Here is a 25,698-nt window from a genome sequence, read left to right on the forward strand (position 1 = left end):
TACAGGTGAAATTCCTTGTTTTTTGTTACAGAACATTCAGTTACAATGAGCTGACAGCCATTCCATCCCTGGGATCTGAATCTTCACACGTTGTCGCCCTCTTTCTGTAAGTTCCTTGTATTACATGCTGGGTTTTGCTGCATGTAGAGAATCTTTGATATTATGAAACTTCATGCACTTCTAATCTTTAGAAATCTATCACATATATAGAGAAAGTAAGTTTATTAAAAAGATGATTAAAGGTCAACCCTCCTGAATTAGGAGTGCTGTAATGCTGTGTGGTGGACCTATCAAAGCCATTTGGACCTGGGCATGCTGGGGAAGCAAGATGGCTCCTGCTAATGTGGTAGCCTTTCTTGGCCAATGAACACTTGGGCTGGTGGAGGTCCTAGAGCTTCCTGGGTATTCCTTTTTGGAAGACCGGAAGGGGGGAGGAAATGCCACCCATGAAGCATTAAATCAACATTTTTCTGTCAACCAGGATTGAGTCTGCCACACAAGTGGGTGACATCTGACATAACTGCGCTCCCACAGTTTAGTACTCTAGTTTTGAGCATGTCACCCCCCCCCCCCCCCACAGTCTTCTCATAAGAACATAAGAGTAGCCATACTGGGTCAGACCAATGGTCCGTCTAGCCCAGTATCCTGTTTCCAACAGTGGGAAGCCAGGTCGCTAGTACCTGGCAGAAACCCAAATCGTGGCAACATTCCATGCTATAAATCCCAAAGCAAGCAGTTACTTCCCTATGTCTGTCTCAATAGCAGACATGTTATTTCATTTTCTTCTGCTCTAGTAAACCGATTTTAGTTGAAGTTCTTCCTGTTCATAAAAATATTCCTTCGCATCAGCAGCACTTTCCACTGCGACTGTTCCTGTTCCTGATGCCTTCAAACATGCCGTAGTCACACCATTCCTCAAAAACCCTTCATTGGACCCTCCTGTCCTTCCAACCAGTGGTGTGTACCAAGGGGGGGCAGTGGGGGCGGTCCGCCCCGGGTGTCAGTGGGTGGGGGGGTGCTCGGTTGCAGACTGTAGTCAGCCCTCGTCTCCTCTTCATCCGGGGCTTAAAAAAAAATCTGAAAAGCAGCATGGCAGGCAGCGCTTCGCGTCTGCCCTGCCTGTTTGTAAAAGAAAGTGGCAAATCTCCTCTTTGACGTCGCGACGTCGCGTCGGGTCTTCCCTCACTGGGTCCCGCCCTCCCGCGAGGGCGGGACCCAGTGAGGGAAGACCCGACGTGATGTCGACGAGGAGGTTTGCCGGCGCTTTCTTTTACAAGCAGGCAGGGCAGATGCGAAGCGCTGCCTGCCATGATGCTTTTCAGATTTTTTTTTAAAGCCCTGGATGGAGGCAGGAGACGAGGGCTGTTGTCGAAGGTGGTAGGTGGGTCGAGTTGGGGGGGGGCTTAGATGGATGAGAAGGACTGGGGAGGGGAGTTTCAAATGGGCGAAGGGGACTGGAGAGGGGGGCCTCAGATGGGAGAAGGGGACTGGAGAGGGGGGCCTCAGGTGGGAGAAGGGGGCTGGTGTGGGGAGGGGAGTCTCAGATGGGAGAAGAGGTGAGAAGGGGACTGGGGTGAGGAGGGGGATCTCAGATGGGAGGGGAGAAGGGGACTGGGCTGGGGAGAAGGGGGGTGGGGGTCTCAGATGGGAGAAGGGGACATGGGGAGGGGGTCTCAGATGGGAGAAGGGTACTGGGGTGGGGAGGGGGTCTCAGATGGGAGAAGAGGGGAGAAGGGGACTGGGGTGGGGAGGGGGATCTCAGATGGGAGAAGAGGGGAGAAGGGGACGGGTGGGGAGAAGGGGGGTGGGGAAGAGGGGCCATGCGAGAAAATGGGAGCCATGCCTGGGGCTGGTGGGAAAATGGGTCTGGGGCTGAAAAGGGGGGTCCCTAATGCAAGGCATGTGGATGAAGGGGGCTGGAACTGGGGGCTGAAAAGGAGGGTAGGTGGGATAAGGGGACTAGTACTGGAACTAGGGGCTGAAAAGGGGCAGGGGCTGAAGCTGGGGGGGACTGGGGGCTGAAAAGGGGACAGGGAGAAGTGGCTGGGGCTGAAGCTCGGGACTGGTGAGAGAAAAGGGCTGGGGCTGAAACTGCGGACTGGTGGGATAGTGGGGCTGAAAAGGGGGAGCAAGTGGGAGATGTGGGCTGGGGCTAGAACTAGGGGCAGGTGGGATAAGAGGGCTGGAACTGGGGGCTGAAAAAAGGGGCAGAGAGAGGGGACAGACGATGGATGGATGGATGGATGGGGGGGGAGAGGGAGGGCAGACCCTGGATGGATGGGGGGGAGAGGGGAGGGCAGACCCTTAATGGATGGGGGGGAGAGGGAGGGCAGACCTTGGATGGATGGGGAGGGGAGAGGGAGGGCAGACCTTGGATGGATGGGGAGGGGAGAGGGAGGGCAGACAGTGAATGGAAGGGGGAGAGAGAGAGGGCAGACAGTGAATAGAAGGGGCAGGGAGAGAGGGCAGACATTGGATGGAGGGGACAGCAGAGAGGGCAGACACTGGATGGCAGAGAAAGAACGAAGACAGATGCTGGATGGAAGGAAGACAGTGAAAAGAAGATGAGGAAAGCAGAAACCAGAGACAACAAACTGTAAATAAAATATATATTTTTGTTTTTTTTTGCTTTAGGATAAAGTAGTATTGTAGCTGTGTTAATAAATGTTTATAATAGAACATGTAAATAAGGTAATCTTTTTATTGGACTAATTTTAATACATTTTGACTAACATTTGGAGAACAAAACCCCCCTCCTCAAGTCAGTTTAGGACACTGTAACACACTATACTGTATTGACCTGAGGAAGAAGGTTTTGGCCTCTGACAGCTAAATGTATTAGTCCAATAAAATGGTATTTTATTTTCTATATTTGTTTTATTTCTATTTGTTAATTTGTAAAGTGGTGATTGGTATTTGTTAGTTTTTTTTTTCAAATTTACATCTGCTGTCTTTATATTTTGCACAGTACTAGGGGACATTTTCTGTTTCTGTGGTGTTGCATTGTATGCAGAGTCTGGCATCTTGGGGGTTCAGTTTAATTTTTGCCTAAATAGAAAGTTTATGATTACTTGTTCTATAGTGGATTAGGGTGTATCTGTGTTTGTGAAAAAGACATGACTTTCAGTTGGCATTGACTTTACAGGATTGACAATCTGTACTATCTGTCTGGTTTCGTTTTACAATAGGTGAATTGATGTTCTAGTGCTCACTGTAGTGTTTAAGATGATTTCTTTTTCCATGTGTGACTCGTAGAAATGACTGCTTATGGTATGGTAGAATTGCTCTATAGGTCCTGAGTGTTTTGTATTCTTGGTATGCCTAGTACTGGATTTTGGAGGGGGGTGTTAAAAAATGACCGGCCCCGGGTGTCAACTACCCTAGGTACGCCACTGCTTCCAACTATCAATCCATCGCCTTCTTCCCTTTCCTATTCAAGATACTTGAACGTGCTCTTCACCGCTGTTGTCTTGACTTTCTTTCATCTCAAGCTATTCTTGATTAATTTCAATCTGGCTTGTGTTTACTTTGCTTTAATTAAAAAAAAAAGCTACAGAGTTGGGGTTTCATCTTCCCATGAGTGTGGCAGAAAAATCCAGAATGTTGACACTCATTCCAAGTGTTTCCTTTGGGTCCTGACAATGCAAGAAGATCACAAGAACTACTCTCTGATGTCTCCTACGGTGAGAAGAGACCATTTGGAGGACGAGAAGAATTCACTCTTCATATAGTAGAGGTCTAAAAATCCAGATGTTGGAAATCCATACCTCCTGAGAATCTGGACGCCTAAAAATTGCGGTATCCGGACAGCCTGAGAATCCGGATTACAACTCCCTCCCTCCTCTCCCCCCAACCACAGTTGCTCCACTCCTTGGTGTACAATAATATACCATTTCAGAACTCTTCCGTGCTTCAGTCTTGGTGGCAGTCTTACTTGCAGGCTGCCTCCAGCCTGCACTGGGCCTTTCCCTTCTCACATCTCCCACCCTTCTGAAAACAGGAAGGTACATCAGAGGGGAAAGGCCTGATGCAGGTTGGAGGCAACCTTTGAGGAAGGCTGCTGCTGGCACTGCAGCACAGAAAACTTCTGAAAAGATACAGTTTTGTACACCGGGGAGTGAGAGGAAGCTGCGGGCAGGGCCGGGAAGAGAAGGAGGGGGGGGGGGGGGGGGTGCATAGTCATGGGGGCCTGGGCCCCCCTCCTATGGGGAAGAGAGATGCAGATGCTGGATGGGGAAGAGAGACAGATCCGGACTGACCCAATTCCTGAGCAGTCCGGATTTTTGGACTTGTAATCGGTAACCCCATATGTATACAAACTATCTTCTGTGGAGCAGCTTTTAACCTCTGGGCATAGTGATTTTTATACTTGAGCTACCTAAGGGAATTAGACTGTCTTTGAATAAAAAAAAAAGCTAACCCTTCTCCCCCCTCCCCCAGTGTACCAGGCCTGTAGCACAGCTGTCATCAGAGCCAGAAGGGTCGATGACTGTTTCTGTCCTTCCTCGTGCATGGAGGAGTGTAAACCCATCTTTGCAGTCTCACCTCTGGCCAAAAGCAACACTTGAATTCCTCTGCAGAGCTGCATATTCAGCACAGTTCATGTTCCTCCTGCACAGAAAACCCCAAACAGAGCATGAGAGCTATTCAGCACCACCTCTGCTAAGTCTGCTCTCTGCAATGTGCTGGTTATTTTTCTGTATGTCCCAGAGCAAACTGCATTCATTCCTGCAAAAACTGTTCGAGTTTTGTCAAGGGCTGTTGTAAAGACTAATTATCTTCCCATTCGACAGGAGTTAAGCCTACACAGAGATCTTCTCGAGGCTGTATAGTGTCTATATTAATTATATCTGCACATTTTGTTCCTATCATTCTCTCTAAGCTCCATTGAAGGATTTATTTAAACCTTTTTGATTCTCACCCTTCTTCATTGGATGACAGTCAGAAGGGATCTATGGGAATTCCATCTGATCCACTTGGCCAGGAGTGAGTCCCCATATGAGGACACTTGTTACTTGAGATCCTTTAGAAGATGGTTAAGGAAGAACCCTGTCCTCTATAACAGGATGCTGAGCCAAGCACAGAAATTGTTTGCCTCTTGAAATATATTAAGACACCCAAAGCAGCTGTGACTTTTCTATCCATGACCTACTTCAAGACCAGCAATTCAGTATGTGGCAGAATCCACTCACTGTTCATCCAGTTTTTTGGAGAATGGATGAAGTTTTGGAGAATGGATGAAGTTCTCTAGCATGCCACCTGGGACACATCTGTTAATACTAGATCATTTCAGCAGAAAGGTTTTTCATGGGTCGATTACAGTCTGCATAGCAGTACATTGGCTTTTATATGGTCCAATACAAGCATGTGGTCTTCCAAAAAGTCCATGTTTTCTCAACAAACCAGAACCTGTCTTCCCAATCAGAAGCGCAGTTAGCTGTCATAATAGCACAGGTGGATGAGCATGGTACTCACTGTTTTTGATGTTTCTGAGACTGTTTCCAAGGAGAGAGTCCCATACGTGGGACATCTTCCAATTTAGAATGAATGTCTTCATGGAATCTGGAGGCTCCTGGCCATAATTGCAAAAGTAGAAATCCCAGTCTCAGGTGTTTAGAGGAGTATAAGTACATTTGTCCAGTCTCGTCTCCAGCCAAAAAGCAGTGCTTGGATTTCTCTACAGAACCACTCGCAGTTGCAGCTAAGAGCTTGGTCTTTCTGAATGCCTCTCATTTGACTCATTTTTCTTCACTCAACGTGTAATTAAACTCTGGAATTCGTTGCCAGAGAATGTGGTAAAGGTGGTTAGCTTAGCGGAGTTTAAAAAAGGTTTGGACGGCTTCCTAAAGGAAAAGTCCATAGACCGTTATTAAATGGACTTGGGGAAAATCCACTATTTCTGGGATAAGCAGTATAAAATGTTTTGTACATTTTTGTGATCTTGCCGGGTATTTGTGACCTGGATTAGCCACTGTTGGAAACAGGATGCTGGGCTCGATGGACCTTTTGGTCTTTCCCAGCATGGCAATACTTATGTACTTAGGATGCCCATTCTCCCACTGCATTGTTGAATTGTGCCACAGTCATGGCTAATGTAGAACAGTGCTGCTCAGCCCAGTTTTTGGGACATAGCCAACCAGTGGGGGTTTTCAGGATATCAACAATAAGTATACATGAAAGATTTGCTTACAAGGGAGGCAATGCGTGCAAATCTTTCATAGGCATATTCATTGTAGATGGCTTGAAAACCTTACTGGGTATGTCCTGAGGGCTGGGTTGAGATTCACTGATTTAGTGTTGCTCTAAATGCATCTAAAATGAAGCCCAAGGACTTCCTGAACCCAAGGCAGTGCTTTGTTTGCTTTAGAGTCTGTTAAAGAGTTCTGTCCAGATAAACCAGTAACAAATCCAACTGTATCCTTGGCCAAGGCTTAGGCAGGCCAACATGCACACCTTTTAGGATTTTTTTTTTTAAAGGCAAGGTTTGCTCACCTGTGTTTACTTTAAAATGAAACAGGGAATCAGCAAGTAAGTGCTAAGGTACCTTGGCATGACAACTTAATAATAAAATTGTTGATATAACTTATAGCTCTGAGATTTCTGCTGGCATGAAGCCCTGTGTTTTGAAGGTATTGTATTATTGCCAAATACCTTAACTCTTTGTGTGGATTACAGGAAGCAGATATGTATTCAGGACTTATAATAGGCGAAGAGCAACTATATACAGGTCCACAGTATAGTAACTATAGTAGCTTTATTGAACATTCAGGGTCAACTTGATCCTTGGGACACCCCCTTTAGTTTTCCATTAATAAAAGGGGTTTGGATTCAGGGTTTCAAGAAAGTACTATAGTAAGAGAAGTGTGTTGTTCACGTTCTAGCGTACAATGTCATATTTCTAATAATTCTTGGCACCATTGGGAAGAGAACCTAAGGGTGGTTTTAGGGGAAGGGGGAAATGATCACTGTGTCCAATACGCAAAGAATACAGAGCAAACTCAATTATACTTGTGCACCATGTCTTTTTATAAATATTTTTCTGTATACAGGCATAGCTAGCAGTATCCAGCAAAGTGTTCATCTTTGTTTCCCACCTCAAAGCTTACGTGAAAAAACACATTTATCTTTGGAGCACGCGGTCTCTTTAAATCACATCAGACAAAACTGACAAAGATGTAATGCCCAAGACTATGCTAGACACTGGTATTCAGCACCCTGAGGTGTCGCCTTTGGAGGGACTATAAAACACACAATTTTAAGGATTAGCTTAGCTTTGCCTACATAAAATTTACTTTATGGGTCCAATATAATATATATGACTCCAATCATGGCATATGGTGGATGATTAAAATTGTGTATTATCTGATTTCTGTGTGGCCTCCTGTCCTGCTTGCAGGTTCAGTAGTTTGAGGTTGAGGATATCCTGTGCCGCAGGTGTAAACCTAGTGGTCAAGGTCTCTCTCTGCTCCCCCATTGTCACTTTCTACCTCTGTCTTCGCTATTCTTTTTTTTTTTTTCTCTTGCCTCCATATTTAAAAAAAAAAAAAAAAAAGTCAGCCACTGCGGTTCTCTTTGGGAGTGCTTATACCATGGGAAGTTTGTGGGGCTTCAGTACCTTGGAGGTCACAAGACTGGCTGTTTCTGAGAGCATGTTTTTTTATTCACTGTCTGAACCCGTTAAGTCTTTGGCACATTGTGGGGGTAAGCTCTTGGCTACTGGTTCCTGCACACTGTTTCACATTCGCAGACATGCTGCTGTTAACCTAATTTAGCTGTCGGTACTCCATCTCTGAGAGTTCAGACAGGCTCCTTTCTGGTGGCGATTTTGGCGGACTCGGCGGCAACTTCTCCTGTGCTCTGCGATGCTTCGGTGGCCATTTTGTCACTGGGTTCTTCACCCACTACTGTGTCCTGGGATGTTGGTTTTGCGGGGATAGAAGTGCATTTAATCAGATAGTTACTTCCTATAATGTCAGCAGTTAAGGAGAATTGTAAAAGATTTTTCTGACTTATGAAAAATACCTTCCTAAAGAATTTTAGCAAACAGAACCTGGTTACATTTGGTGTGAATGTAAAGTGTTATATATTGCTGTGCACACTTTGGTTAGCACTTCTTTAAAAACAAAATAAACCTTTACACTCTGTATTTCTGGGGGAGCATTTCAATATATTTATTTATTTATTTTATTTGTTGCATTTGTATACCACATTTTCTCACCTATTTGCAGGCGCAATGTGGCTTACATAGTACCGTGATGGTGATCGCCAGTTCCGGTAAGAGAAATACAGAGTGGTCAAGTGTTAATGTTCATAGATGACAGAGTATATTAAGTATTCAAGGAGAGAGAGTTAAGTTTTGTCCAGTTCTGGTAGGAGTTTCGATTTGTGTTGCAGGGTTCAGGTGTTTAGGTTGGATCATTCTGGTATGCCTTTGTGAACAGGTTGGTTTTTAACGATTTCCGGAAGTTTGTTAGGTCGTGCATTGTTTTCATGACGTTTGGAAGTGCATTCCATATTTGCGTGCTTATATAAGAGAAGCTGGCTTTGGACTGGTTAAGATATTAAAGTAATATGGAAAACTGAGTGCATGTTTTCCAAGTGAGAAATTTGGTAGCAGGTTGTGGCATATAAGTAGAATTGGTAGTATAAAATGAATACGTGCTTTGTTATTTATTTGTTGTATTCAAATATATAGCAGTATGTGGTGCGGTTGCAGTTCAATCTTTATAAAGGTACCTAGAGTACAGTACATCTGTGGTAATTTGGTGTCCTGTTGATGGCACAATAACAAAGAGAATACATGCAATATAAATGTACTGAAGATACATTTGAAGGGGCCATGGGCTAAGGGCACGAGGAGACTATGGAGCAGTAGTTCCCAGTTCAGTCCTAAGTCCAAACCCAGCCAATCTGGTTTCCAGGATATCCATAACGAATATACATAGATGTGCATACAATAAAGGTGGTGATGTCTATCTTATGTATATTCATTGTGAACATGTCAAAAACCAAAGTGGTTTGAATGCGACCCATGGACTGAATTGAGAAACACCGTTGTAGAGATGAGTGCTGTCTGAAAGGTAGGTTTTAAGTTTAGCCCTGAAGACTAGCAGAGGGAGAGCTGAAACAGTATATGAATCTGTTGTAAGTTTATATATTAAAAACAAAACAAAACATGGCTTTCAATAATTTCTGGTTTATTGTGGTGAGTTTTAAAATCTTTGTTTTTATATTTTATCATTTTATGTAATTTGATCTGTTTAGCCCCAGAACCCTCTCCTTGCCTTTAAATCACTTTGAATATTGACTGCAGTGTGACTAGAAACCTGCTACTAACTGCACCCCTAACAAAATTAGATAATTAAGGGAGAATATATGTTAAGAGGTGAAGACACATTCAGGCGGATTGACTCATATTCCTAATCAAACCACATATGTGTGTTTATCACTTGTTTTCACGAGGGACTGTTAACTTGCCTCTCCTGTCCGTCAGCTTGCCGTTACTGTGAGAGATCCACAGATACGAAACTTGGTTAGGTCCCATTGCTGAATGGGAACATGTGACTTCTAATGTAGATGAATTGGCTGACATTGAGTGCTGTTTAAGAGGACAAACATCATATTTTCCTTTTGTGTGACAAAGATTGCTGAAGCAGCTGAACTCCAGTCATGCTGAATATAAGAGCAGGGAAATCACTGACAGCTCGATGATCAAAACTTCGGTGCTGCATGGAACAGTGCTGGAGTTCACCGCCACAACAGCACCCAAAACTCCCTCCCTTGTGATCAGATTTAATAGTATGAAATGATATGCACGCTATTAGCTTAAATCATGAGGGAGCAAAGCAGGCGGATGGCACCTGGCGCATGTGTTCAAAGGTTGTGCATTAAGCACAATTTTTGAACACGTGACCAGGACGCTGGCTGTCACAGCCCAGGGAGTCCAGTGAACCCCTGGACCCCTCAATGAGTAAGGACCCAGAAGTATGTTGGGCCCCTAGACTCCCCCTTACAAATGCAAATACCTAGTGGTCCAGTGGGACCCCAGTCAAAGAACCCCCGCATCACCTTGGTGTCCTAGCAGCCGACACCCCCCCTCTCCTGAACCCCTCATAACCTTTTGAAGGAAGGACAGCCCTAGTCCCCCTTCCTGCTGGGTGGATCTCAAAATGGCGGCACCTGGGCACCGCCGTTTTGAGAGGCACCTAGCCAGAGGAGGGACTAGGACTGCGTTCCTCCTTCAAAGGTATTATGGGTTTGGGGTGCCACTGCTAGGCCTTTAGGTGGTGAGTGGGGGTGCCGCCAGGCCACTAGGGTGATTGGGGGGGGGGGTCCCTTGACAGGGCTTTCACCTGAAGCCCGGGCTGTATGTTTTACCCTTTTTGGGGGAGGGGGAGAGGGAGGACAGTCAAACCAGTAAGGCTTAGCAGTGCATCTCCTTTCTTAATACTGCCATGTCCAAGCTGGCGAAGGGTTAAGAAGGTAGGAGCGCCAGAGTTCAGAGCGCGGTTCTCTGAGCATGAAGGGGAATACAAAATGAGCTAATTTAAATATCATTTAAATGAGCTTGGCAGTATTCCTTAGTGCGCTTGTTAGCCTCGCTAGAGACCGCTTAGCATTCTGCGCAGGTAAATATGGGTTCTAGTGAACTCTAGCACCCACGTTTACCTTTGATCATCTCCCCCTGAGTGAATGAGTTCCCAGATAAGGAAATGAACCCATATTACTATGGCTTATTGGCTCTTCAGATAAAAGTAAAGTAGGTTGGTAACAGAATGTGGACCTGATTTGATTAAGGGATATGTTTTTGCATGTTGTGCAGAGTGGAGGAGTGGCCTAGTGGTTAGGGTGGTGGACTTTGGTCCTGGGGAACTGAGGAACTGAGTTTGATTCCCACTTCAGGCACAGGCAGCTCCTTGTGACTCTGGGCAAGTCACTTAACCCTCCATTGCCCCATGTAAGCCGCATTGAGCCTGCCATGAGTGGGAAAGCGCGGGGTACAAATTAACAAAAATAAATAAAAATAAAGGAAGATGATAGTGGGCTGTGTATGTGTTTGCATTGCAAGGTTCCCAACACTTGGATTTCAGTAAACCATCAAGCAGGCAAGACGCAGTATATTCAGTCTGCAAGCAGAAATCAGAGCTGAGACAAGTTTGCCCTACAATGTTGTGCTGAATCCATGTGGAATCTCTGAAGGCCAGAAACAAGAGTTTTGCAACGAGAGCTTGTAAAATAGCAGTAGCCGATTCATAAAGAAAAGTATCCTATAATATATTTACCGATGAAGCAAAATCAATAGAACTACTTTGCTGGCAAACCGAGCATTGAACACTCTTAAAAAATCAATCTTTTTTACAGGATTGTTAATGTAAGGATCAATTCCCATTGAACTATAATTAAACAGAAGTCTGCTTGAGGGAGCGAGATATGCATTATACTACAGATAACTATTTTTTAGACAGAGCAATATATAATTCAACGCCTAAAAAGATATAATGCCAAGAAGACAACAGGGAAGTCCTCAACAACGGAGCACCCTTTAAGATAGTAGTATGGAACAAAACAGGCCTAGAAAAGGGCCAAGGCATAGATTAATGGATTTACGGTTGTCAGTGTGATCTCAACTGGGTTGAACTCTTCTGGAACACTATTTGTAGCACTGCTAGGTGTAAATAGTATTTTACAAACACACACAAGTAGTCCCTGTTTGTTGAAGCTTAGGCAAACGAAGAGATACAAAATGTAGTGGGGGAGGGGGGACTTTTAATTTAGCAGGGCCATTTTCAGGAGTGAGAACCATGGATAAGATGTTGGGCTGGGAGCTAAGACAGTAGATAGAATCTGTTTGAAGACAGGAACATGTTTAAGTGAATCTGTAGGGGGAAAAGTTTTGTCAATTAAGTGAGAATTGGCTTTTCTGAGTAGTTAACATTTTTCATTCTTCCTCATCTGTACTGTTATCCAGCCTCATTTCTTTTCTTCCCATCACTTCTGTCTCCTCCTTTCTTTTATCTGGTGTGTAGGTCGTGAAGGAGGGAGGAGAGGGTTGATTGTCAGCAGAGCTGACCCTAATATCACAGTAATCATGGGTCCTAGTTATGGCTTTTGTAGACGATCAGGGAGAGCTGAACATAGGCTTCTGTGGGATGAAATATTCCAGATAAAATTCACCCCTGTTTTGTGTTTTTACTGCCATAATGCAAAAACAAGGCAGAATATCTAGTTCAGTAATTTTCATGTTGTGGAGATGAAAATGGTAATGGAATTCAAATATGCGTGGGATAAACACAAAGGAATCCTGTTTAGAAGGAACGGATCCATGGAATTTTAGCGGAGATTGGGTGGCGACGGTGGTATTTGGGAAGCGAAATTGGTGCTGGGCAGACTTCTACGATCTACGCCCTGATCGTGACTGAATAGATATGGAAGGGGCTTGAGTGTAAGTTTTAAGGAGCTTCGATGTTAGCTTCAGAACTTTTAGTACAAGAAGAGTGCTGGGCAGACTTCTTTGGTCTGTGCCCTGAGAATGGCAAGGACAAATCAAACTTGGGTATAAAGTATCACATACCATGTAAAATGAGTTTATCTTGTTGGGCAGACTGAATGGACTGTTCAGGTCTTTATCTGCAATCATTTACTATGTTACAGGATCTGTGTTGATCCTCAGAATGAGAATTCAATATGCTACTTAATTTACTCTTTACAGCTTAAAATACACATATTACAGTCAGTCATTTATATGTTAACATAACATCCTTAAAAGAAAAGAACTGAATGAAGAATAGTTCTGACTTCCTTTGACAGATCCAAATGTCAGTGTGCTTTGAAGGGTGTTTAATGCTAGTGCTTCGTTTAACAAACTTATTAGCCTATTTTAAGATTAACTAATATGCTGACTATGACGTATCTCGCACTATTGGAGATACAGTTGGAGATGGGACCCTGTGAACTGGTGTGGTTTCCCCATTTTTTAGGACAGTTTTGAAAGCCATTTACCCAGTTGAATTGCTCTTTACGTGGGTGAAATGGCTTTGCTGGAAAGTTTTCTTTCTTTTTTTTTCCTGGCTTTCCAAGTCTGTTATTTGTCCTGACAAAATGTGAAATCTATGCCCCTCCTTTTTTGAGGTGTTAGCTCCAGCACAGCTTTCAAACAGGTGGTAGCTTCACCACAGCATTCCCCTGTGCTCTCCCTCAGCTGCAGGGCTGCTAAGAGACTGGGCCGGGCCTGGGGCAAGGCCGCCCCCAGGGCCCCGCCCCCACGAGATCGCCGTCGTTGTGTCCCCCCTCTACCCGCTCCCCCTCCGTCCTCCACCGGGCTGGGCCCCCCTGAATTCAAATCATAGCGCCTCACCTCAACCTCGCTCCGTGTGAAAGAAGCGCAGCAGCGGCAGTCTGCAGATCGCCTCCCTTCGGGCCTTCCCTTCCTGTGTCCCGCCCTCGTCTGATGTAACTTGCGCAAGGCGCTATAATTTGAATTCAGGGGGGCCCGGCCCGGTGGTGGATGGAGGGGATATGGCGACGGACCCCCCCCTCTCGGCGGCCCTGCTCTGCTGTCCACTCTTGACCCTTCTTCTCATTTTCTATATGATACAGAAGGAAGATGGTGCCAGAATGGCAGAGCCCCTTTATTTATTGAGCCCAGTGTTGCCGCCCAGGACATACACCCTAAAAGCAGGTCCTGTTCCCAGTACATATACTTTTTGCTGAGTCACAAGAAAGTTGGAGGAGCAAAACAAAACAGCAGACGTACGTTTGAGTTTCAGATTTGTGTGTGCCCCTTGCTGCAGTACATGAGTAATTTTAATGTGCACACACCTCTGACTGCCAGCTTGAAAAGGAAGCTACTCGGGTAGTTTCCTTTTAGGTGCAGTGTGGGCAGACTAAAAGTGCCCCATATATCTTGCAAACATCGGTTGTACAAAATTTAGAGATGTGCACAGCTACATCGTTTTCATTCATTTTTTTTCAATTTTTATTTTCCTGATTTGGGTTGTGTTCAGTTTGTTTTGCACATATGTTGAATTAAAAAAAATAAAATCTATACTTTTTAGGCATGTAAATCAGTGGTTTGTTCAGATTTATAGGTTTATGTGCATATAATTGAGTTTTTAAATGTATTTATTTAGGTGCCCAGTCAAACCGAATGCACACTGATGAATGCACATTCCTATAAAATTGTCTCCTTTATGTCTGTCAGAAAATCCCCTGATAAATTTCTCTATTTGGGGAGAAAGTTCCAAAAACAAAGTTTAATGGAGCTGTCCTATGGCTTGGCCATTGAACTGTAGCCTAGGAAACCCTAGCTTTCAATCTGGCAAAGCTGACTAGTTCTACAGAGGTGATTACCCTGGAGTATAAAGGGAAAGTTTGCTGCTGTTCTGAGCATTGAGTGCAATTTCTGAGGAGATTTCTGTTGTCTTCTCAGCCTATGAGTGAACCATCTGGAAAGGCCTAAAGTGAAAGCAGGGTATGGCGGATGGGAAGTGAATTCAAACGAATAAATATAATTATTGAAACCGGTTTTCTTTTCCCATGATTTCTTTTTTTAACATATCAAGGCTAATAACACATACTTGGGTGCCTGTTGGAAAATTTCCCTCCAAATGTAGATATTTTGAAACAGTAGCTTCATAAGACAAACAAGTGGGGCTGTAAAAAAGCTTTTGATGTTTTTACCCAGCTTAAGGGCATTTACATTTAGTTTACATTTACAAACTGTTTTGGAATGATTCTGTGAGTAAAGGGCATGCCAGACCCATGTTTCTTCCAGGAAATTGATGTCCCCGTGTGAATTGGCAGGTAAGCATAGTATTTGTGACAGTGTGTAGGATTCTTTTGAAGTTTGTCATAGAAACGGAGAACAATATAGGCCTATCCAGTCTGCCCATCTATGCCATCTACTCTCGCTATCATTCCCTTAGAGATCCTATGTACTTGTCCCAAGCTCTCTTGAATTCAGATACTGTTTTCATCTCTACCACTTCCACCGGGAGGCTGTTCCATGAATTCCTCACCCTTTCTGTGAAGAAGTATTTCCTCAGGTTACTTTTGAGTCTGTCCCCTTTCACCTTCATCCTACGCCCCCTTGTTGCAAAGCTTCCTTTCAATTGAGAGACTCGCCTCTTGAGCATTTATGTTGCATAAGTATAGTGCTGGGCAGACTTATACGGTCTGTGCCCTGAAGAGGACAGGTACAAATCAAAGTAGGGTATACACAAAAAGTAGCACATATGAGTTTGTCTTGTTGGGCAGACTGGATGGACCATGCAGGTCTTTTTCTGCCGTCATTTACTATGTTACTATGTTACTATAAGTATTTAAATGTATCTACTACGGAACACATTGAGGCATCCCGTGGTCAGTTCCAAATGTGTGCGCACAAACCACACGCTAAAATATATTTTGTGTCTGGGGGCAGAGAGTTGGTGGTAAAGGCTCACGTGCTAATTTTTGGTAATGGCGCTGCACTAATGGCTACATTAGCGTGTGGCCGTTAATTCAGAAGAAGGAAAATATTTTTTGCAGTAAAAATGGCCTTAGTGTATGAGAGAGGTTTGTTTTGGCAAAGATTTTTATTTTTGCTTGGTTTACGATTACTGCAAGCAAAGCAAGTAAAATGTAGTTAGAATGTAACACTGTCTGGGGCTAGGTACAATCCAGTCCAGGATTCAAGTTTTAGTAAAAATTATTCTTGACAAAGAATACCTATGAAGAAGACTTCAACAACACTGGGTATTAACCTCAAGACTGTTAAGCATCAGCACCATCTATACATATTTAGGGATCATGGGATTCATAATCCACATAACTGGCCTTCTAATCATTAGGATACCAGTCTTTCCATAAGAGTATTCCTTTTGAATACAAGGAAACATCTAGATCCTCAGAATAAGGGACCTTGGTTTATCTATCTCTAGCTATTCCATGGTTTAGCACACCAGCTCTGAACCCAGTAGTCTCTGGTTCAAAGTTGGCCAATTTTCCAAATTAATGGCCATGTTCTAATGTTTCATACACAAACTGTAGCACAGGTATAAAGAACAAGTTCCAACCACACACTGTGCACAATATTATATATACTCTTATAGTGTTAACACGATCAATATTCCCCAGATTTTTTTCTCTGTTTTAAGGGTTTTAGATTTTGTTCATTAGGAGGAAAAAAAGACCTCAGAAGCCTACCGTGCTCAGTGCTGCGGCACAGACAGTTATTAGCACTAAATAGGTACACAGATAAATCATGGGTCAAAAAACCTCCGGTCTTAAGAGGATGCTTGTAAGATTGTATAGATCACAAGCACCTTGAGGCTTTTTCCCCCCTCATATTTTCAGTACATGGTCACAGTTTAGTGGTATTTTTAGTGTTCCCTTTCTACGCTAAGCAGTGGGAGAAATTGTTTGATGAAATTGAGTAATCCACTTTACACATTGCCTAAACCTTTTGACCCCTCTGTTACTTCAGAGAAATGCCCGTACGTTACACTGTTGCATTTAGAATAAGATTCAAAGTTATATTTCTAATACACAAAGCCTTGAAGAAGGATGCTCTGTATTATCTTACTAGTAAAAAAGGCCCGTTTCTGTTTTAAAGGAAACGGGCGCTAGCAAGGTTTTCCTCGGAGTGTGTATGTTTGAGAGAGAGTGTGTGTGAGAGTGACTGTATGAGTGTGTGTGTGTGTGTAACAGAGAGAGAGAGAAACTGGTTGCGAGTGTGTGTGTGTGTGTGTGTGAGAATGAGAATGAGAGTATGTGCCAGGGTCCCCCCTCCCTCCCAGTTCCAGGGTTGTCACCCCCCCCCCCAGTCTGTGTCCCAGTTGCAGGGGGTCCCTCCCTTCCTCCCTTTTTCCCAGTTGCAGGGTCCCCCTCCCTCCCAGTTGCAGGGTCTCTCTCCCTCTCAGTTGCAGGGTCTCCCTCCCTCCCTCCCTCCCAGTTGCAGGGTCTCCCTCCTTCCTTTTGTCCTCCACATTTTAAGGCACTGTCTTTCCAGTTGAAACAGCTTTAGACTTGTTTTAGATGGAACAACAATTAAAAAACGACAATGTGAAGCAGCAGCTCCTAGGTTTGCTGGTTTTTGAGTGTATACCAATGACGGCTGTGTAGGGTAGTGGAAACAGAGATTAACCAATGGGCTTCCTTTCTTACCGTAGACTTGCATTGCTCACTTCCACTCCTGTGTATGAAACGTCCTGCAGCATCTCATAGGTTTGCTTGCTTTGTGTTGAGTGAACGGGGATGATGGCTGCGCTGGATTCGGACCCGCTGCCCTGAGCCCTCACCCGCCTCCTCCACATTGTACAGTCGCCGGAGCCGCTCGGTCGCCGTCCTCCCTGTTCGTCGTCTCCGACAGTCCGAATACGGACTTAAAGAGGAGAGGGAGGGTGTCGGCTGTTATTTGATGGCAGTTATTGTGCGCGGGTGGGTTGGGAGGTTGGCAGCCAGTGTCGAGCGATTCCTAGGCAGGGGGAGGAGTAGGGAAATCCCCCTGCCTGGGTCGCTGTTTGCTGCTGGCTGGGTCAAGTTGTGTTGCTGTGTGTCGGGCTGGTGACTTCACCCGAGGCGCAGCCAATCAGTGGGATTCCTGGTGACTTCATCTGAGGCGCAGCCAATCAGTGGGATTTCTGACGTCATCTTGATCTACAGCACCTAGCAGACCACGGCGGAAGCCAGGGTCCCAGGCAGCGACAGAACGTTGGAGTTGAGAATTATTATATAGGATGTCTGTTTAAAAAGCTATAAACCTTATAAATCAGTAGGTCAGAAAGTGGTCTCTCTCTTTTTTTTTTTTTTTTTTTTTTTTAATGATTCCAGCTTTTAAAAAAATCCACTTTGAAGAGGATTGAGCTGGTAGTTTATCTGTTGTCAGACCTAAAGAATGGAACCATCTTCTGGACAGCTTCCGACTTTTGTCAGATACTGCTGCCTTCTAGAGACAGTTGAAAGTGCTTATCTCTAAAGAACCACTTGTAGGAGTGAGATGATGGGACGTAGTCATTTACATAATTTGCTGGAAGGATTTTTTTGTTTTTGTTTTCATTTTATGAGGTAAAGAGGGCACGGACTATGTGCAGTCTGTATGATTCTTATATTGTATTTTTATTGCATCTTTCTTTGATTCTGTATAGTTATGTATGTTGCACTACGATCCACCTTGTTTTAAGGTACAATAAATACTGGTAACACTGAATATTTCGTGTTTAAAAAAAAAAGTAAATTCCTTAGCTGATTAAAAAAAAAATTTCTGGAAACTTTTCTTGGTAATGGATTAAATAATTGACTGGTTTCTATTTTGGATCCGTAGCTATTTTTTTTTTTTTTTTACAGTAACATGGATCAGCCTGCTGTTCACCTTTGATATAATATTCCCTATCTTTAATCACTGTTGCTCTACCTTTTATCAGCCTTCCTAATAACTGTGGACCTCTCTTTGCTCAAACCTTGTAACACTTTTACGCCTGTGTTTAGTAAGGTGCACTATCGACGCGTTAGCGTTTTTAACACGCGTAAATAGTTTATTACTACTACTTATTTCTATGGCGCTACTAGATGTATGCAGCATTGTACACTTGAACATGAAGAGAGAGTCCCTGCTTGACAGAGCTTACAATCTAATTAGAACAGACAAACAGGACAAATACGAGATAAGGGAATATTAAAGTGAGGATGATAAAATAAGGGTTCTGAACAAGTGGATAAGGGTTAGGAGTTAAAAGCAGCATCAAAAAGGTGGGCTTTTAGCTTAGATTCGAAGACGGCCAGAGATGGAGCTTGACGTACCGGCTCAGGAAGTCTATTCCAGGTATATGGTGCAGCAAGATAAAAGGAATGGAGTCTGGAGTTAGCGGTGGAGGAGAAGGGTGCAGATAAAAGAGACTTACCCAGTGAACGGAGAGATGAGAGTGGAGAGGTAGTGAGGAGCTGCAGAGTGAATGCACTTATAGGTCAATAAGAGGAGTTTGAACTGTATGTGGAAACGGATAGGGAGCCAGTGAAGTGACTTGAGGAGAGGGCTAATATGAGCATAGCGACATTGGCGGAATTTTAGTCATGCAGCAGAATTGTGAACAGATTGAAGAGGAGAGAGATGGCTAAGTGGGAGACAAGTGAGAGGTGGTAAGAGTGTGGATGAGGGTTCTGGTAGTGTGCTCATAAAGGAAAGGGCGAATTTTGGTGATATTATAGAGAAAGAAACGACATGTTTTAGCAGTCTGCTGAATATGTGCAAAGAAGGAGAGGGAGGAGTCGAAGATGACCCCAAGGTTACGAGCTGATGAGACAGGAAGGATGAGAGTGTTATCCACAGAAATAGAGAATGGGGGAAGAGGAGAGGTTGGTTTAGGTGGAAAGATAAGAAGCTCAGACTTAGTTATGTTTAGTTTCAGATGGCGGTGAGATTTCCAGGCAGCAGTGTCAGAGAGGCAGGCTGATACTTTGGCCTGGATTCCTGCTGAGATTTCTGGTGTGGAGAGGTCGATCTGGGAGTCATCAGTGTAAAGATGATACTGAAAACCATGGGATGAGATCAAAGTACCAAGGGAAGAAGTGTAGATGGAGAAAAGAAGAGGTCCCAGGACAGATCCCTGAGGTACACCAACTGACAGTGGGATAGAAGTAGAGGAGGATCCACGAGTATACACTTAAAGTACACTGGGAGAGATAAGAAGAAAACCAGGAAAGAACAGAGCCCTGAAATCCAAGTGAGGACAGCATATCAAGGAGTAGGCTGTGATCAACAGTGTCAAAAGCAGCAGATAGATCAAGAAGGATGAGGATAGAATAGAGCCCTTTGGATCTGGCCAGGAACAGGTCATTGGAGACTTTAGCAAGCGCTGTTTCGGTGGAATGAAGGGGGTGAAAGCCAGATTGAAGTAGATCAAGAATAGCTTGAGATGAAAGAAAGTCAAGGCAACGACGGTGAACATCACATTCAAGTATCTTGGATAGGAAAGGGAGGAGGGAAATGGGGTGATAGTTGGAAGGACAGGTAGGGTCCAATGAAGGTTTTTTTTAAGGAGTGGTATGACTACGGCATGTTTGAAGGCATCAGGAACAGTCACAGTGGAAAGTGAGATTGAGGATATGACAGATAAAAGGGATGACAGTAGGAGAGATAGTGTTAAGTAGGTGGGTGGGAATAGGATCAGAGGAACAGGTAGTTATTTTCGAGGAGGAAAGAAGATGTGTAGTTTCTTCTTCAGTGATTTCAGAAAAGGAAGAAAAAGAGGCAGGGGTTGGAGGGTTGAGAGAATGGACTAAGGGAAGGAGAGGTGGAGGTGACCTGGTTGAGAATTCAAGTTTAATCTTGTGAACCTTATCATGAAAGTACTCAGCTAGAGTCTGGGGAGAAAGTGAAGGGGGAGTTGGAGGTGAAGGCACTTTGAGGAGAGAGTTCAATGTGGCAAAGAGACGTCGAGGGTTTGAACAAAGAGAATTTGTCGACTGGATGTAGTAGTCCTCTTTGGCAAGTAAAAGAGCAGACTGGAAGGAGGTCAGCAAGAATTTGAAATGTATGAAGTCAGCCTGGGCATGGGATTTCAGCCAAAGGTATTCGGCAGAGCGGGCATAGGAATGTAGGTAGCGGATTCTAGAGGTCAGCCAAGGCTGGGGTTTGGTACATTTTACAGAATGGGGAATGGGAGGAGTGAGAGTATCCAGAGCAGAGAAGAGAATAGTATTATAGGAAGAGACAGCCTCATTGACAGACTTGGATAACATAGTGGTAGAGAAGAGATTTGAAACACTGGAGGACAGAGTAGAAGGGTCAATAGCCTGAAGATTCCTAAATGTGTTGGTTAAGATTGGGTGGGACTAGGGAGGGAGGGTATTTAAGTGTGAAAGTTATCAGGTGATGGTCAGAGAGGGGAAGAGTTGAGGCACAGAAACTGGAGAGTGAGCAGTTTGAGAAGAGGATAAAAGACAGTGGCTATTCTGGTGAGTAGGGACAGTGGAGCACAGTTGAAGATTGAAAGAAGATGTTAAAGCAAGAAACTGAGAAGCATAAGACTTAAGTCTATAAAGACTTAAGATTTCAGGATCCATTGGTCCTGGAGGAGTCATTGGATACACTTATATAGGAGGAGTATGTGAATATTGCTGGCACCATCCTCTCCTTTTGAGTCAGACACTTTGGTCTGATTTCTTAAAAAAAAAAAATTGGCACTTCTCTGCTCATAGAAAACTGTATGAAGTGAGGAAGGTAGTGACTATTGGTGGATGTGATCCTGAGGAGCAGATTTGGGGGTACAGGAGAGGGAGGAGGATGCACTAGAGACTGCAGTGGCAAAGTTGAGAAAATGGCTGATCACAGTGTGGTTGACCCGGAACGTAATGTGCCTCTTAATTCTGCCACTGGCCTTTTCTTGTTTAGTATTGGGAATCTTCACCTGAACAAACAGTTTCTCTGCTGCAAGCCTGAGAATCTGCCAAAATTCTCCAGGGAACTAGTGATTCAGCAGGTTTAGGAAGCTGGGGGTTGTTTAGATTCTCACTTCCTGTCCAAAGAGTGACCCTGCTCAGCTTTGTTTTTAAGTGAAAGGGGGTAGTGTTCTTTTGAATAGAGAAAACATAATATTTAATAGATTAAAGTGTGGCTGATTAAAAAAAAATATCTATATATCATTCTCAAGATTAAAAAAACGCAACGGTGCACATGGCTATGTGTAAGCAAAATACGTTTAATTCACATGTTCGATATGCATAAACAGTTACACAAACTGTTGTGAAACTTAAAATTTTATATAAGTATCCTTATTTCCATATTAACAGCTCAGTGAAAGCTGTTTATGAACAGTGTTTGATGTCCATAGAAGATTCTTGTTGGCAGGACTCTTTATCATTATGGCAAGATGGAAAAGATGAAGGGTCCAGAGGATAATTTGGGTTGAGTCGCAATATAAAAGAGCCATACTAAATGCATAAGAAGCTAGTTTTCACTAGAAGATGTCGTTTATTCATTTGGAAGCCCATGCCTTTTTTCTGTTGAGAGGACCTGTGTCTTCATCATGCCAGTTTGCTAAATAATATTGACATATTTTAAATGCTTCACATAGTACTGAACAGAGCTGGTGCTAGGCACCCTAGGTGACCCCCAGACTCCTTGGGACCCCCAAGAGTTGATCATTACATTTTAGATTCATGATCATTACTCCAGTACTGCTCCTCTCCCAGAAAAATCACGTAAAATACAAAATTAGATATCGCAAGGAGCAAAGTTAAATATCTTATATATTGTAGACAAGGGAAATATCCAAAAAGCCATTTATCTGAGTAAATAGTCTAAAAATGCTAGTGCACCTTAGTAAACAGGGCCCTTTTTATTTGCTGAACTCCACTGACTTTTCCCTGCAAATGTCAAACAGAATAAAAAGTTCTGTCTAAAATCTTGCACAAGAGGATAGCAAGGGTGCTGCTGTGCTACAGTGTGGAGAGGAGTGATTTGGGTGGGTCTACACAATATTGGGATATACTGCGTGAAAATGAGTTACAAATTCAGAGTGCAATATCTATTAGATTGTACTATATCTCAGATGCACCACCTGGGTCCTCAAGGTCTAAAAAGAAGTCTGGCGTTATGCCTGACCAATCTCTGCAAATTAACCCAACCGGCACGCAGGAAAGTGTCTTGATAACATGCTTAATGTATCAATGCTGAGGCCCTGAAAACCAGACTTGTTTTCATCCCTGCAGGACCAGGGCTGTGCACCCCTATACTGCCCTTCACAAGCAAATCAGAGCGATGTACAATAACATTTATTTAATGTAAGCTCTTTGAGCAGGGACTGTCCTTCTATGTTTAAATTGTACAGCGCTGCGTAACCCTAGTAGCGCTTTAGAAATGCTGGTTAGTAGTAGTAGTAAATAAACCAGAAAGGACCTACAAACATTTTTGACAGGAAAGAAGAGAGAAAAGAAAGGGGAGGGGGAAGCAATTTAAAACTGTCCAACTGCTATGCCTTACTCACTGGTATCTGGGCATAAATCAAGCCGGTCACTCTCATTTCCAAGAGAAGAGGAGGGAAATGAGCGAAGCCTGTACACGAACGAGTAGAGGTCAATGAAATATGAAGATATTACAGAAGTGAGTGCAAAAAAAAAATTCCTAAGGAGAGGGTCACTATTACAAGTTATTTCACTCCTAAATTTTGGTTTTTAAAGACATCCGCAAAGTCTGTATCGCCATGGTACTGTTGAGCCCTGAAGTCGGCCAGGAGACTCCAGCAAAGTTATGCAACTGAACTGTTCTGTGCCCTTCTTCAGAAACCCAAATTCCAGCTACTTGCTGGTGTAGGGTTTAAAGCAGTAGGAGTTCCCTTGTGAAGCGTGCTGTTTTTTGATCATCTCATATGCATGTTTTCCATATCATTTGCATGTAATTTATGATGTTCCTGCCAAACTCATTTCCCGTGACATGGCTTTTCGTGCATTGTGTGCCGGTAAACATGGGCGCTAGTCTGGTGCTAACAGCCTCCAGCCCCCGTGTTTACCTCTGAGCATCAGGGTGTCAGTATATTAAGCAGTGGGCAGATCCAATTGTGTAGTCTTGAATGCAAGCTATAGAACTTAATTTTATATCTACTATAATGGGTTGCTAATGATGCTCAAACAATGGAGTAAAAAGACCACTCAATTTGGCATTATGTTGTCAAGTGAAATTCCTCACATAGACTCACACTAGCTGTGTAACTCTAATGTGGAACACCCACTCAATTGTCAGCTTGATCGTGTGTGTTTAAAGTGGAGAAAAAAAGCTTCAGAGTCGCCACCCAGCCAGCCCGACTTCGCAGACTATAAGGCGTGAGCTCGGCGTGCCATCATGTAGCTTCAAAAAACCTCCACTGCTTAATGTTTATTTCTAAATTTCTAATCTCAAAGTGCTCTATATTCATTACTGCCTACTTTGTGTATGTCCACAATATTATAAATCAATATTCTGTATACTACTATTAGCAGTGCTAATTCTTCCGTTTTTCTGTAGAATGCAAATACATCAAGAAGATATTGCCAGAAATCACTTAGCTTAATAATGTCACTCTAATGTTCCTCTCAAGGCGGTACTGTCCACTTCTTAACCCAACCAATCAAGTATGTGGCTGACTGGCTTGCTGGGGGAGCGGGAGAAGGCTGAATGAGTAAGCATTATAAGACCATCCCTAGATGTGATTCTCTGATATAGGGCCCCTTTTACTAAGCCATGTAGGTGCCTACGCGTGCCCAACATGCGCCAAAATGGACTTACTGCCCGACTACCGCATGGCCCTTGCAGTAATTTCATTTTTGGCGCGCGTCTGAAAAATAATTTTTATTTTCGGTTGCGTGCCAAGTGGCATCTGACATGCGTAGGTCCTTACTGCCCAAATTCTTTGCCGCTAGGTCTATGGCTGGCGGTAAGGTCAGAGACCCAAAATGGATGCGCAGCAATTTTGATTTTGCCACATGTCCATTTTCGTGGGAAGGGGAAGCAGGTTTTTTTATAGGCACGCTGAAAAATGATTCTGCGTGCGCCCCAAAAACCACAAGCCGCTTTTCAGCGTGTCTTTGTAACAGGACCCCTTAGTGAAGGCACAGTATACTAGCTTAGAGTTGTTTGCCTTCAGTGAAACACAGTTGAGACAACCCCAAAGGATTATCCCCTGATGCAAGCAGTTTGCTGAAATGTGACTGCTTCAGGTTTCATTTGGTGATTTGCTTCAATAAAGTTGTGTGTGATTGCTATTCATTATAAGTGGTCATAGAACTTTCTAGAAAATAACCTAACTCAGATTATACCAGAATCTAAAAACAAATCATTCATGCCCAAAACTCAATCCAGACTTTCATCCAGGCAATAGAAAAATTCTTTTCTTATGGATATGCTTTACCCTATTTTATAGGGTTTTTGGTCACATTTTCTTTTCTTTTTGTAGCTAATCCACAGCCTTTAAACAAGGACTTATTATGCATTTTGCGAAGTACATTAAAAGAACCGAAAAATACTTCTGCATTATTTTTTTGGTCTGTATGCTGGAAAAAGATGGATCAATGTTGAAGGTGAGGTTTGTTTGGGTACCATCTTGATGAATATGCACTGATGATGGCCTGCTCCAGTGATCCCAGCCACTAGGGCTGTACCGAATATTCGTATTCAATTAGGCCCCAAGTAGTGCCCCAAATACATTACTCCTATTTGGATGAGTGAGTTGATTAAATCTGCAGATGACACACAACTATTGAAAGTTGTCAAAACGCATGCAGATTGTGAAAATTTTCAGGAAGATCTTAGGAAACTGGGCATCCAAATGGCAGATGAAATGTAATGTGGACAAATGCACTTTGGGAAGAAGAATACATAGGAGTCAGCACTCAAGAAAAAGATCTAGGTGTCATTGTGGACAATACACTGAAATTGTCTGGTCAGTGTGTGGCAGCAGCCAAAAAGGCAAACAGGATGCTAGGAATTATTAGGAAAGGGATGCAAAAAAAGACCAAGTATATTATATGCATCTGTTATCACGCCATGGTGCGATCTCACCTTGAATACTGCATTCAATTCTGGTCACCGTATCTCAAAATAGCAGAATTAGAAAAGGTTCAATGAAGAGCGACCAAAATGATAAAGGGTATGGAATGCCTTCCATATGAGGAAAGGCTAAAGAGGTTAGGGCTCTTCAGCTTTGAAAAGAGACAGCTGAGGTGGGGATATGATTGAGGTCTAGAAAATCC

At 43.5% G+C, this 25,698-nt stretch overlaps 1 protein-coding gene across 3 annotated transcripts in view; it reads left to right on the forward strand.

Annotated features, from left to right (window-relative positions):
• LRIG1 (leucine rich repeats and immunoglobulin like domains 1) overlaps positions 1-25,698 on the forward strand; it is a 216,347-nt gene that overhangs the window by 93,310 nt on the left and 97,339 nt on the right. For all 3 annotated transcript variants that reach the window (XM_030205936.1, XM_030205938.1, XM_030205937.1), the window contains exon 3: positions 32-106. In XM_030205936.1, the coding sequence (XP_030061796.1) occupies positions 32-106 (75 nt within the window). The remainder of the gene's footprint in view (positions 1-31; positions 107-25,698) is intronic.

Source organism: Microcaecilia unicolor, chromosome 6 (assembly GCF_901765095.1).
Source record: "Microcaecilia unicolor chromosome 6, aMicUni1.1, whole genome shotgun sequence".
Taxonomy (NCBI): Eukaryota; Metazoa; Chordata; class Amphibia; order Gymnophiona; family Siphonopidae; genus Microcaecilia; species Microcaecilia unicolor.